The following is a 13,678-nucleotide window of genomic DNA, read 5'->3' as shown; positions in this document are numbered from 1 at the left end:
AAATCATTTTAACTAGCTAATAGAAAGTTAGTGTATATTCTTAAGAAGCAGAGGAAAGGTGGGGAAAAGTATAAGGGCTCAGCACTTTTAGAAGATAAGTCACAGCAGGATTAACAGGGAGATAGAGGAAGCTGAAGAGGCCATTTGGAGTACTAGAATACACAGAGCATTTGAGACGGAGTCCAGACTGGGGTAGAGAGAGCTGTGGATATGGAAAAGGATGAACAAATATAAGGAATAGTGCACATGGGCAGGGCTCGAAGTGAGGAATGAAAGGGAAGACTAAAAAGTGACTTTAAACCTGGATGGATTAATGATGGGCACACTGACAAATGAAGTTGAAACGAGAGCCTGGATGGTGTGGGAAGGGGTGAATTTAAGGCGTTTGTGGAATATCTAAATGGAGTTATCCTGTAAGTACTCATGCTGACCCAATTGGATCTTTCATGAGATACTCAGGCAGGATATGTATTTTATGAAAAGCAGAAAAGGTGATAATTCAAACTATGAAACAGAGTAAAAGGGAAGTGGAGGCCAGGGGAGTAAGCTTTCTGAAAGATGGCAGTAAGTAAAGCGAGAGAGAGCAAAAAGGGGAACAGTGACCAAGTAACTTGATAAATACTTTTAATGCAATGTTGGTATGAGCGTTCTGGCCCCACACTGGTGTGGGTGAGGCAACAGTGCCTTAACTGGCCTCAGCAGTGTGCGTGAACCCTAAGGGGCTGTAACTGGAAGCTGAGTCATGGGTGCCAGTCTGTCTCTTTGCTTGTGGCCCAGGGGACAGGAGTGGGCAACAGGACACGAGAGGAAGTCTGGGGGCTCCTTTCATTAAGGCCCCATTTCTTTTCTGTTATTCTATTCCCATAGCTGGAGGTGTGAACTTATTAGATGTGAGGTTAAGGAAAACCATAATGACTAACTGGCTTAACATTTTAATGCATTGTGTCTTTTGTTATGGCACATCTGCTGTGTTCATTAATCCTGCAAAGTGTGGCTGGTCGTCTTCCTGGGGCAGAGCGCATGTGAATGAGGTGGCCACTGGGTTCTCCTGTGGGATTAGTTTTGTTCCAGACCAAGTGTGGGCTCCTGAGCCAAGACATTTGTTTAAAACCTTTCAAGGGACCTTTTGTTCTGGGCCCTTGGGAAATGGGTGAAGATGTACTGCAGGTATGGATCAGCACCGCAGGAAAAACTCAAGGACTTGCCATAGGAATGACACAGGAATAGTTCATATTTGCTTCAAAATCACACAATTGCACAGGCTTTTGTCTAATGTCTGTGACATTCACTGGCCTGTCTAAGAGCAGAATTAATTAAATGAAAATAGTAATATGTGGAAACTAAAAATAATTCCTACTTTCAGTTCTCTTTTTTGTCTGTTTAATACAACCATTCAGGAAATACCTTCATTGGATCAAGAGAAAACCAAACTTGAGCCTGGCCAGCCCCAGCTTTCTCCAGGCATTTCAACTATTCATTTGCGTCCGCAGTTTCCAGGTAGCCTTTGTTGGTCTGTGCTGTTTGTAAGTGTATTCTCAGTTAAAGAGTACGATCAGAATTTTTTTTTTAAATCTTTGATTTTAAAGTTTAATAAGTCACTGGAATTATACACTTAAGTATATGAATATTTCATATAATGTTAGTATAACTATAGCATTATAAGTATTATAATAGTAAAAGAAAGTTTTTCACTACTTTTTGTGGTCAGGAATAGTAGTATATTATTAGAACGTTATTGAGGGTCATCGTTTGATGAGGGGTCATTTTTTTGGCTTCTGAATTACTCTTAGAGATTCTTGCTAAATGTTGAAACTGGGGCTATAGCGTGATACTCTGAGCTTTAGGAACCTATAACAGTTCTTAATATCCAGCAACTACTGTGGTATGTTACTAGACTGAATTAGACTTGCGTTTTGAAATCGGATCTCAATGTACGTAATAGGCTTTAATTTCCTCTTTATCCCCTCCTTCCTCATATAGTAGTGATTGAAAAAACATCACCTCCTGTGCCTGTGGAAGTAGCTCCTGAAGCTTCTACATCAAGTGCCAGCCAAGTGATTGCACCTACTCAAGTAACAGGTAGGTGGGGTGTTTGTTCTGTTAGACAGCCTGCACAGGAGACATGCGTATGGTCGTCGTCACAATTGTATCAAGTATATAAAATTGCTCGTGGCAGGGTTAGTCATACTAGCACATATTTGGTAATCTAAATAATGTTAAAAAGGAGGAAATTGTTTAAGTAAATTATGGTACCTATGCAGTGGAATATCTCATAGCTATGAAAGTAGTGATTTAAAAGATGTTTAATGTCATGAGGAGAACTTATGTCACAAGATTAAGAAATACAGAACACAATATAATGATTCCAGTTTTATTTTTTAAATGTTCACAAATACAGGAAGAGACCTCAAAGTGTTCAGCCTTCTCTAGTTAATAGAACCATGGATAATCGTGAGGTCCTTCAGTATATTTTTGAAATTCTTTATAACAGATACTGTTTTAATCATTAGTGACAAATTATAAAAATGTACCGTACGTTGAAACAAATCAGCAGCCTGAAAGTGAATATCCTTAATGTATAGTGAGGTCTTATAAATCAGCAATAAAAATACCAACAGAAAAATGGGGAAATGATATAATCAGATAATTCATAGAGAAAATACCAAGAAACATATAATAGGAAAATTCAACTGTACAAGTAATAAAAGAAATGCAAATTAAATCTTTATTCTTATAAAATTCGTATTTAATTTTTATAAAGTAAAATTTGAGTCTCTTATACATTGCTGACAATAATGTTCAGCAACTGGTTCGACTATTCTGAAAGGCGCAAACTGGCAATATATATCAAGAACTTTAAAAACGTGATATCAAATGTAAGGAAATAATGTTCCGAGACACTGATAATGGTTTATGTAAGTGGATACTTATCAATAGCACCATGTATAGTAGAGAAAAAATAGAAATAACCTAAACATTTAACAGTAGGGAAATAGCTAATTATGTTGCATCTCTACATTGGGACATTATACTGCCATAAAATTTAATATGTTTGAAGAATTTTATTAAAATCTGTCAGAAAATGGTCACAAAATATTGTTAGATACAAGATGAAGTATATAAAAATTGCAGGCTATAAAGTATTATACTAGTTATATAAAAAAGACATACACATTGAGGAAATGCTGGAAAAAATACGCCAGATATTAGCAGTGATTATTACTATATTTTTTTGTAGTAGGATCCAAGAGGTTTGGGGATGTTGTAGAATTTTTTCTATTTTCTACATACTCTACAGTGGGCAAATATTTTTATAGTCAGAAAAAGAATCACTCAAATGTATCATAGCAACTTAAAAATAGGATGAAGTTGGCAGTGTATCACAGGAGAAGCTAATAGTTTCAGCCTCCCTTAAAATATTCCTTTCTCAGAAACATCATATGCATTATTTTTCAAATAGAAATGTGCTTAATACCTATTTCACAATGTATACACATATCAAAACATGAAGTTGTACACCTTAAATAAGTAATTTTTATGTGTTAAGAAAGAAATGTACAGTTGTATATATATATGCAACTGTATATAATGGTATGTTTATACAGTTATATCAAATATATACAATATTTACATGTTAAAAAACCCCAAAACTTTAAGCTGTTTTCTCAAAAATATGGATGTGAGTTCTCTTAGATAGTATTTGAATTGACAGAGAGCAGACTGCAAAGTATTTTTACAAAGCACCTATCTGCCAGGGTGAAACGTGCTTGCCTGAGGAGTGCATGTCACAGTTTGGACTCCGCTGTGCTCTCTGACCTTGTGTAGGGTTACCCTTAAAGTGCACCTGCCAGAGCTATGGCCTGCACAGGTACCGTGTTGCCTCGAAAATAAGACCTAACCGGAAAGTAAGCCCTAGCATGATTTTTTAGGGTAATGGCCCCTGAACATAAGCCCTAATGTCTTTTGGAGCAAAAATTAATGTAAGACCCGGTCTTATTTTCGGGGAAACACGGTATTGCAGGGCAACTGTTCTTTGGTTTTACTCAACGTGGAGCAAAGTGATAGAAAATGTTAGCTTTTTTGAGTATTTCTAGAGTGATACAGTGAAATGATAGGGATTTTTAAAAAATGATAATGACTAACATACCCTTCACTCAGAAGTCATATATGAGTCTACCAACTTTTTTATACATCTATAAGATACTCTGCTATGCCCTGCAAGGCATACAAACGTGTAACACACTATCTTGGTCAGCAGGGATCTTTTCATTGTTAACCTTAGTGTTAAAAACAAAAATTGCAGTGTGACAATGTAATTTACTAGTTGCTTTTTCCCCCTACATAATGTATTTTTATTTTTTTAATTTTCCAATATGAAAGTGTACTTTTTAACAATGTACTTTTTAACAGTTTTGTGCCTTTTTAATAATGGCTGCCTTCAATGGACAAACCTCTTCCAAACTAGCTTTGTAGAGGTTAAGTTTGGCTAGATAAATGCAGTTTCGTCATTTAAATGCAGCTGCATGAGGAATAGCAAACTGAAGTTACTTAGATTCGACTGAACTGCAGAGCTGATTGGAAAAAAGAATGAAAGTAGCTTGTGCTATATGAAGTTGTTAAAAGAGCTTAATTTGAGTTTGGCAGAAAGACAGGACTAACATCTGCTATCACATGTTTGAAGCCCAAATATTTCCTTACAGGAAACAAGTTAACATCAAAATTTCATTTTCACGCAGCATTTGTAGGTGCTCCCCCTTCCAATAGTAAAAGAATCTTTCTGAAACAATCCATGGGGAGAACATTATAAATAGCCATTGAATTAAAACGGTTTGCAACTTTGGAGCTACACTATGGTCAGCAATCTACACTACAACAAGAAGACTATTTTGTATCAAATTTAATTTAATCAAAATATGGATGTTCCCCATTGGTTTGGTATAAGAGCCAAACATACAGATTGAGGAAGCAATGTGCTCATTTCTCTTAGGAACGTTATTCAGCGATTTTCCCCCTAAAACACAGAGGAGGTTAGTATTTGTCACTATTAGTTTCTCCCATAAGTTGAAGAAAGGGATAGAATAATTAGGAGTCTAAAATAAATAAAATCAGCTCCATGTTGCCTAGTGATGATATCTTTATGATAATGAGATTGGAAGTAGCTTTTTCAGATTTTGTCAGACACCCTTTGACATGTAATAATTATAAAGTGAGCCACATATTTACAGGAAATAAGTGTGATATTTTCCACTCTGAACAGCTGAGTTGGTGGCTTGCAACATAATTGGCACAGTGCTTCCAAATAAATTATACATTTCAGCATATAAATTCTTGATTTATCATAGTGTCTTAACAGCTCAAGAATAGGTTGGAAAGTGAAACCTTTATTTCTCTGGCAAATATTTGCAAAGTGGAAACATCTGTTTCAATTGTTGTGGGACAATTTACGCTCATTGTGGGGCAGTCAGGAAGCCAGGGCATTTTGTAAAGCTTTCCATGAGTTAACGTTTCACGCTGCCCCCTGCTCTTCCCAAACTTTCTCCATGGCCCTTGCAGACCAACCAGAAATTATTCTTTGACTTCCGTGACTGCCTACAGAAACCTTTGTAATTATCGTTGTAAAACATTATAAAAGCTATTTGCTCATCAGATCTTCTCCAGAACTCAGGATTGACCCCTTTGTTAAAGAAACATTTGTCCCTGACGCCTATTAGCAGTGTCATTACAGCCTCAAGAAACTGTGTGTGTTGATGGAAAATGAACTCTCTTTTTCATGTAAAATCATCATACTTTAATGTTTCTAGGCTCTATCTGTTCATTTATTTTTAATAGTTATATGATGAAGAAAAATATCTGAAGGTCAGCATACTCATTTTCATATTTGGTCAAAAGCTTTCTTTTTCATTTAATTCTAGAAAATGTAACAGAGATACCAAACTCTTAAATCCACCCATGGCCTTGTTATTGGGATAGTGTTTGGTTTTCCATTGGTGTTTTGGTCATGGCTGTTTTTCCAAATTCCAAATGGACTCTAGCGAAAGAACTAGAATAAGGTCCTTGACTCAGTCAGTGAAGGTGAAGTTGTTTCAGGGGGCGCATACGGTAGGAAAGGGTAGCGTGGTCCTGAGAACCCCAGAGCATGTGATAGGTGTTATGAAAGACACATGGAAGAGTCCAGTGGGAGCTTTCTCTAGGAAACCAAGCATGCTAAAGAGGAGACAAGACACTACCGTTATCTAGTACCCCAGAGACCAGTGCTTCTTGTGTGAGCCTTTGCGATACTTCTAGGGCTTATGTCGACACAGTCTGCTCGAAGACATGTATGTTTTGACATAAACTGATCCATTCTCTGGGAACAGGTTCACCTTAGTAAAATAAGACCGAGTCTTATATTAATTTTTGCTCCAAAAGACGCATTAGAGCTGATGGTCCGGCTAGGTCTCATTTTCGGGGAAACACGGTACCTATGTGTTAGTGACCTTTTTGAAAAATAAAAGGCATGATGTGTTTCCCCTAAAAAAAAGTGGAAAAAGCCGAAAGCTTTTCATATTCTTCAAGACAATACCCCCAATGTTCACCTTCTGTATAATAATATGTGCTGCAGAATGAAAGTCTAATAGAAAAGTAGGGAAAGTATGGGAGGAGGCAGTGGGAGACATGCTTTAAAAGTTTTAAGGTATGAGACCAGTAATTTATTTTTACTTATAAAATAGTGTTAGTTTTTTGATGTCTTAATGAAGAGAAAGCAGGCAGAGGTATTTTGAAGGTGTAATGACTCTTCTTTCTACCTAGAAGGGTGGAGTTCTGCCTAGCATATGTATGAATAGGGGATCTCTGAGGACAAACCAATGAAAGTTACATTAATTAATCACTTGGGTAAAAAACATGGGACAAACTGTAGAAATCAAGTATATTTTAGTTAATGTCCCTTCACTCCTTTGATGTGTCTCTTAGTACCCTCTAGTGGTTGTCAGAGTAACATTTTCTCATATATGTTAGTACTTCTCCAACTGGGATCAACATTTAAAAGCTGCATCTTCATATACTTATTAATATAGGAGGTAATCTGCCAAAGATCCTCAAACATGCCTCATAAAAATAATTTCAACCTCACAGGTTCTATGTAAGATACTGGATTGGAAGAAAAGGGCATTATTATTCATGTCATTTCCTAAAACTAATTCTTAAGAATTTCTTCTATCGTAGAGCTGACTTAAGAAACTATTTAAATATGTTGGCAAACTATGGCAGAGGAATGTGCCTTATTTGAATTAAGCATCACATATTTTTGAAGATTTTTGTTTACACACGTAAAAATTCCATCCTTAATATGTTTGAAAAGTGACAAATATTTGGGAACCAACAATTTCATATATGTGGGGGATGGCGTAGTGAGTACTGATCAAGCATTTTATGAAAACCTCAGATTTTTATAGCGGTCATGTGAACCATCCAGTGTTTTAGCCTTTTGAATTATTTGATTTCTATACAACTTTATATTATACTGAGCATAAACAAATCCATTGTTCTGAAAGTGAAATAGCATAAATAGGTTCACTAAAGATATCAGTAATTTGTAAATGTGTCGTTTTCTCATAGATCCAAGGGATTTTGTGTAGACTACTGTAGCTGGGTATTTATATGCTTTCTTATAAAGTTTAGCAACTTTTCAAATGACTTGCATCATTGTCTTAAAGTCACAGCACAGTGAGTAACACTTGATGAGAAATGAAGAATGTGGTTTGGGTTTGGGAGAGAAACTTCAACCCCAATGTAGAGCATTTCCATAGTGAATCTTTGCTAAGGCACCGTTTTTCACATCCTTGCTCTGCAGAATGCATAGTAGGTGATTGGTGACAGTGGCACACCTGTTTTTCTTCTCATTCAAATAACAGAACTCTCTAACAAAGCTCTGCTTTAGCTTGTCATGCTCAAGGCCCCTATCTTCTTATACTGGGCCACTTGGTCTCTTCCATGACAGCACGTGTTTTAAGCATTGTTTACTATGTGATGACAATGAGATAATAGCTATTGTTGTAAATGTGCTGTTTCTTTGTTGTATATTCTTAAATGACTTCAACAGGAACAGTAGTAATGATGATGATAATGGCTAACTTTTATGGAGCATATATAATGTGCCCGGCATTGGTCCACATGCATTCTTTAAGTTTCCTCCTTTGAAGCTGACAGTCTGAAGTTGGTGCTTTGATTATTCCCATTTTACACATGCAGAAAAGTGAGGCATAGGATGTTTGAGGAACTTGCCTAAGAAAGGATAGCAAGATTTGTACCTGTACTTGTCTCCAAGACTCCTGACAGACTCCTGACCACTGCTATACCACGGTACCTCCTTATAAAGGTCATTGAAAACAGACTATTTTAGGGGAGTAATTCATCTCAGAAAGCCACTTTTGGGTCCTCGGGTCTTTTCGGTGATTAAACTCCTTTTGCTAGCTGGGCCACTTGGGCTCTTCCACGACCCATGACAGCATGTGTTTTAAGCATTGTTTACTATGTGTGTAACCCACCAGACTCCTACGATCCTGCTTCTATGACAGAGTCTGTCTGAGTGAAGTGAAGACTCTGGCTTAATGTGCTCGGGCTTTAGAGAAGAGGCAAGTCTCAACCAGGAATCGGTAGAAGAGTAAGGGAGGAATTTAGCAGATAAGATTTGAAAGAAGATTCTACTTTACCAGTATAAATAATATATGCTCATGTTGGAATTGGCAGATTAAGAGTAAGTTACACTCAGAAGTTTTACATTGATTAGAAGTGGTAGATCTTTTTTAAGAATTACTGAGAAATTTTGGAGGAGGTTGGACCTCGTTGTTGGAAGTTGAATTTGGCCTGCTAATGAATAGAAAGTTACTGCATGTTTCTTATCAGGACAAATCATATGAAGACTCAAAGTCCATCACCTAAGATGAACTGGGGTGGATAGAAACTGATTGATAGACCATCTTGGAAGTTAGGAAGAATTGATCATCGTACAACTTCCAACATTGCCTCGTTCTGTGTTTCCACCCACTCTAGTTCATCGTAGAAGTTGTTTCATTGGAATTATTGATGACCTTGGGTGGGCCTACCAAAACAATTATAATCAAATGAATTTATACTTGATTTTAGAGGTCAACTTTTGTTTTCTAATTGCATAGCTGGCAATAAACTAATCAGGAAACACAAATGGTTTACAAATAGCAGTGAAATCTTTATGTTTATACCTGTTGTCTCCCCCACATTTATTTATTTTAAAGAAATCAATGAATGTACTGTGAACCCTGACATCTGTGGAGCAGGACACTGCATTAACTTGCCGGTGAGGTATACCTGTATATGCTATGAGGGCTACAAGTTCAGCGAGCAACACAGGAAGTGTGTTGGTAAGAGACACTTTTGACAGATGAAATTATTAAATATCAAACATTTGCATATTAAGAACTTTTTTTCTATAATTGTGGGGAAATGTTGTGTTTAATATTTTAAAAATTTTATTCCTGAGCTAAGGGTGCTCAAAAAGTTGTTTACTAAACTCCTGGGATGCTCTCACCTCTTGGTTCAGTACTGCCTGCTACCTTGCCAAGTATAATACCGTTACATAAAGGTGAAATAATTTCCAAAAGTTTTTCAGGTAACATATATAAAATAGCTCTAGAAATAGGTACCTATAAACGTGTTTAGCAAAACCAAATTAATATATACTGCAATAAAGAATTACATTCATCCACATGGATAAAATCCAATTTCTAATAGGGATTTCTAAATTGAAAATCAATATATGCTGACACAAATCTATTAATGAATTTACAAACAAGGAACCTAATCTGTGCTTCTTTGGAAAATCTCAGGAAGAGGTGTAACGGTGTTAGGTAAATCATTTTATTGTGTTAACACTAAATTTACTTTTTAGAAACTAGGGGTTGTAAGGTGAATACCGTGTTTCCCCGAAAATAAGACCTAGCTGGACAATTAGACTAATGCGTCTTTTGGAGCAAAAAATAATATAAGACCTGTTCTTACCTTATATAAGACCCGGTCTTATAATAGAATAAGAATAATCTTTGCTCCAAAAGACGCATTAGAGCTGATTATCCAGGTAGGTCTTATTTTCAGGGAAACACGATATAAAGCAACAAAGGCATGTAGCTACTTACTAGGACTTTAATATGCTAAATGCCATTAAACAACGTGTGTGACTTTCGCTGTTTGGTTTTGTGTATATATGTGGGGCATAAGGGGTGGTCCACCTGTTCATAATATGGCTATTTCTCTTTCATTTGTTCATACTGTATACACTATTCGAACCCTAAAGTAAAGAGAAAACTAGGGCAATCATAACAATCTAGTTAGCGCCACCTGTGTATACCGTGGAAGCGTCCCTTTCATGGCACCTCTGACTGTCCCTGCTCTGCCGGGACAGTTGCACAGCAAACTGCAGCACTTAGGTAACTCCAGTTATCAGGCAGGTCCTTCTGTGTGGACCTGAAATCTGTCTCTTTGAAACACCAATATCATGGTTGTAGTTTCAGCTTTTGAAACACTGCACAATACGTATTCCCTCTTCCCAGTAATAGCTTTTCAAGTATTTGAGGAAAACAGTCATGTCTCCTTTGACTGTTTTCCTCATCCATAAAGGTGTGTGGGACACGAAATAGTATGCTGGTATTTCATGAACAGGAAGACTGAGAATTTCATGCTACAGGACACTAATCCTTTCATCCATAATTTTGTTAACAGATATTGACGAATGCACTCAGGTCCAACACCTCTGCTCCCAGGGACGCTGTGAAAACACTGAGGGAAGTTTCTTGTGTATTTGCCCAGCAGGATTTATGGCCAGTGAGGAGGGTACTAACTGCATAGGTAATGGCAGTGTTCTTCCTGATGTATAAATTCCCAGGTCCAGGTTTTTACACCCCCTAAGATCCCATCAGTTCCATGCTTATTCGGACAACTCAGATTTTTTTTTTTTTACAAACACCTGCTATGACATAGTAACCTGCAAGATACTGAAAGATATAAAAATATAATTTTTTTCTCCAACACTTTGGAATGAAGAGTGTCCGAGTGTGTTCAGAGACCAGAGGCGGTAAATGTGTCTTTTGGATCCCACAATATACAAAACCTCGCAATTTTGAAGCATGTCAAACAAACCAAAGAGACTATAGATAGTAGTAGGAATCAGTTACTTCATTCTTAAATTCTGACTCACCTGGGAGATGCTAGAGGTTTGGAATTATATTTTGGGGAATAAAACTCGGCAATGTTTTCTGCTTTCTGTAGATGTTGACGAGTGCTTGAGGCCAGATGTGTGTGGGGAAGGGCATTGCATCAACACTGTGGGGGCCTTCCGGTGCAAATACTGTGACAGCGGGTACCGCATGACTCCACGAGGACACTGTGAGGGTGAGTCTGCTGAGAGAACAGGGAGACTGGACCCCTTTCTGAGTGCTGAGTAAACAAGACTATGAAATGCAGGGCCTGAGGGGGGGGGGTGCTGAGTCTGGCCAGCCCCTAGTCTGGTCCTTACTCTCCTTTACTTAGTCTGTGATGGCACTTGCTCATCCAAGCTCTTCCTGCCTTCTGGATTCACAGCCTCTTGGTCTCACTTGCATGGCTCTTATTTTCCATCTTCATGCTCTTTCTTACCCACTTCAGTATCTTCCTTCCCTGGTATTTCAAGTGAAATAATTTTAGAGCAACTAATTGCAGAGTTAGTACAAACCCAAACTTAATTATAGCATCGGGGTATTCATCTGGGGACATGGTGCAGATGGAACCACTGCTGATTTTCACTTTTTGACCTTTTTGCCTTGTTACGTTCCTTTGTCTCAACTTCTTTCTTTTATGTATGTTCTGGAACTTGCTTGCTGACTCTTGACAGAAACGGTGTCTGACCAACTCCAGGCCAAATTCCAACGGTGCTAGATAAAATTTCTTTATTTTGACCCCAGCAATGAGTTCTCCCTCATTATAAAAATGTTTTGTAGAGTTTTTGTAGCATGGCTCAAATGATTAACCATTTAATATTTCTGCTCAATGTTTGTGTCCAAGTTACACACAGGTTCTTTTGGAAACCACCATGGTACTTTTTTAATAATTATTTTCAGGATTAAACTTCTGCTTAAATCCTGCCATGGAAATGTGAAGGAAAAGAGCAGGGGTCTCTGAGTACGTTTTTGAGGAGCCTGGATATGGGGCTCGTACTGGTTCTATGGGGTTCCCTGCCTGGCTGTCTAAGGATCAGCCTCTTTTCTAACATGGCTGGGCTTTGAGAGTGAAGGAGGGATACACTAGTTGGGTCAGGCTGCTCTCAGCTGTCCGTTGGCTTTTGCATGTTGGTTTTCTTCACAGTTCTAATGACCCAGGCCTGGAGGGAGAGCTAATTTGACGTTTTTTGGCAGCCTGTACCTGCCTCTCCTGTTGGCCTCTTGCCTTGGCCCCTTTGGTTCTAATCTAGAAAGAAGTGGGAGTGGTTTATGTTACTGCATCTCTGACTAACTCAGATCAGAATGGAGCTATGAGCTCTCCCCTCACAGCTGAGGGCCATGGTACAGTGCAAATGTGATGTGTCTCCAGTCATCTCTTCCAGGGACCTGTCCCTCTGCTCTGGAGAGGAAGCATAGACAGAGGAGAGACACAGGAGCGATGGCATCAGCTCGCGGCTCCCACATTTCGTGACTATCTGTCTTGGAGCCAGTTACTTAGCCCCTTTGAAACTTAGTTCTTCATCTGTACAGTGGGAACCATGAAGTTAACTCTTAAGGTTGTCGTGAAAATAATTGTTTGCAGTATCTCGTATGGCGCCTGCCACCTTATTAGTTCTCAAAAAGTGTTAATTTCTTTAAACTTCCCCCTTCCGTGACTCCTTTTGTTTTTGTATAGATCTTTTCAGTACATCCATATTTTGGGGAGTATTTTTAAAGAAAGAAAGATAGATAGAAAGAGAGAGAGAGAGAGAGAGAGAGAGAGAGAGAGAGAGAGAGAGAGAGAGAGAGATTATCTGACAAGCATTTATGTATGTGCAAAGCAACATTTTCCCAAAGAGATAAAATACGATCCTTCAGTTCTACATACAATCTCAGGATGGGAAGATAAGATATTAACTAATACCTATAGCATAAGGAAAGAAAGTGGAAAGGAGTAGAAAAGAAATTAGAAAATTAAATAGAAAACAGGAGACTCTTCAGTAATATTCAATGCATGCAAATTATTTCACAGAAATATTACCAGGTTTCCATGACTAAATAATACATAATTCTATTACTAGGAAAAGGCTTGAAAAGAAGAAGGAGCCAAATAACATAGCTGTTTTCTAATTTCATCATGGACCACAACCAAAGGTCCCCGGGCTTCTGGCTCACTGAAGGTTTTCTCAGCTGTCACTAACAAAGTTGCTTTCAAACAGCGCCAGTCTCCATGGAGCCTATTGTAGTTTTATAGACATTATCTCATGCCTCTTTAGTTTGTTCTGTTAAGATACTACCAGTCAGGTAGGCCTTAATGTGTAGATGGAGGAACAGCAAACAGAGGTGAGAGCCGTGGGAAGTTCAAAGATGTTATCTTGTGTTCCTCAACACTGCATCTTAGTTACCAGACCAACCTATCTCAGTGACCTTCTCTGACTTAGCAGTTGTAGTTCTATTTTTAAAAAAAATATCCAATTCAGAGAATAATGTAATGC

General features: G+C 37.9%; 1 protein-coding gene across 18 annotated transcripts in view; it reads left to right on the top strand.

Moving 5' to 3' along the window:
• The window catches only part of LTBP1 (latent transforming growth factor beta binding protein 1), a gene marked incomplete at its 5' end in the record, with an annotated part of 351,236 nt that overhangs the window by 235,611 nt on the left and 101,947 nt on the right, over positions 1 to 13,678 (top strand). For 7 of the 18 annotated variants that reach the window (XM_081068156.1, XM_081068146.1, XM_081068148.1 and 4 more), the window contains 5 exons: positions 1,398 to 1,497; positions 1,981 to 2,079; positions 9,252 to 9,377; positions 10,732 to 10,857; positions 11,278 to 11,400. In XM_081068156.1, the coding sequence (XP_080924282.1) occupies positions 1,398 to 1,497; positions 1,981 to 2,079; positions 9,252 to 9,377; positions 10,732 to 10,857; positions 11,278 to 11,400 (574 nt within the window). The remainder of the gene's footprint in view (positions 1 to 1,397; positions 1,498 to 1,980; positions 2,080 to 9,251; positions 9,378 to 10,731; positions 10,858 to 11,277; positions 11,401 to 13,678) is intronic. The other 11 variants (XM_081068160.1, XM_081068157.1, XM_081068152.1 and 8 more) reach the window with 2 other exon arrangements.

The sequence above is a fragment of the Rhinolophus hipposideros genome, assembly GCF_964194185.1.
Source record: "Rhinolophus hipposideros genome assembly, chromosome: 12".
NCBI lineage: Eukaryota > Metazoa > Chordata > Mammalia > Chiroptera > Rhinolophidae > Rhinolophus > Rhinolophus hipposideros.
This window is presented reverse-complemented; position numbering and strand designations above follow the sequence as displayed.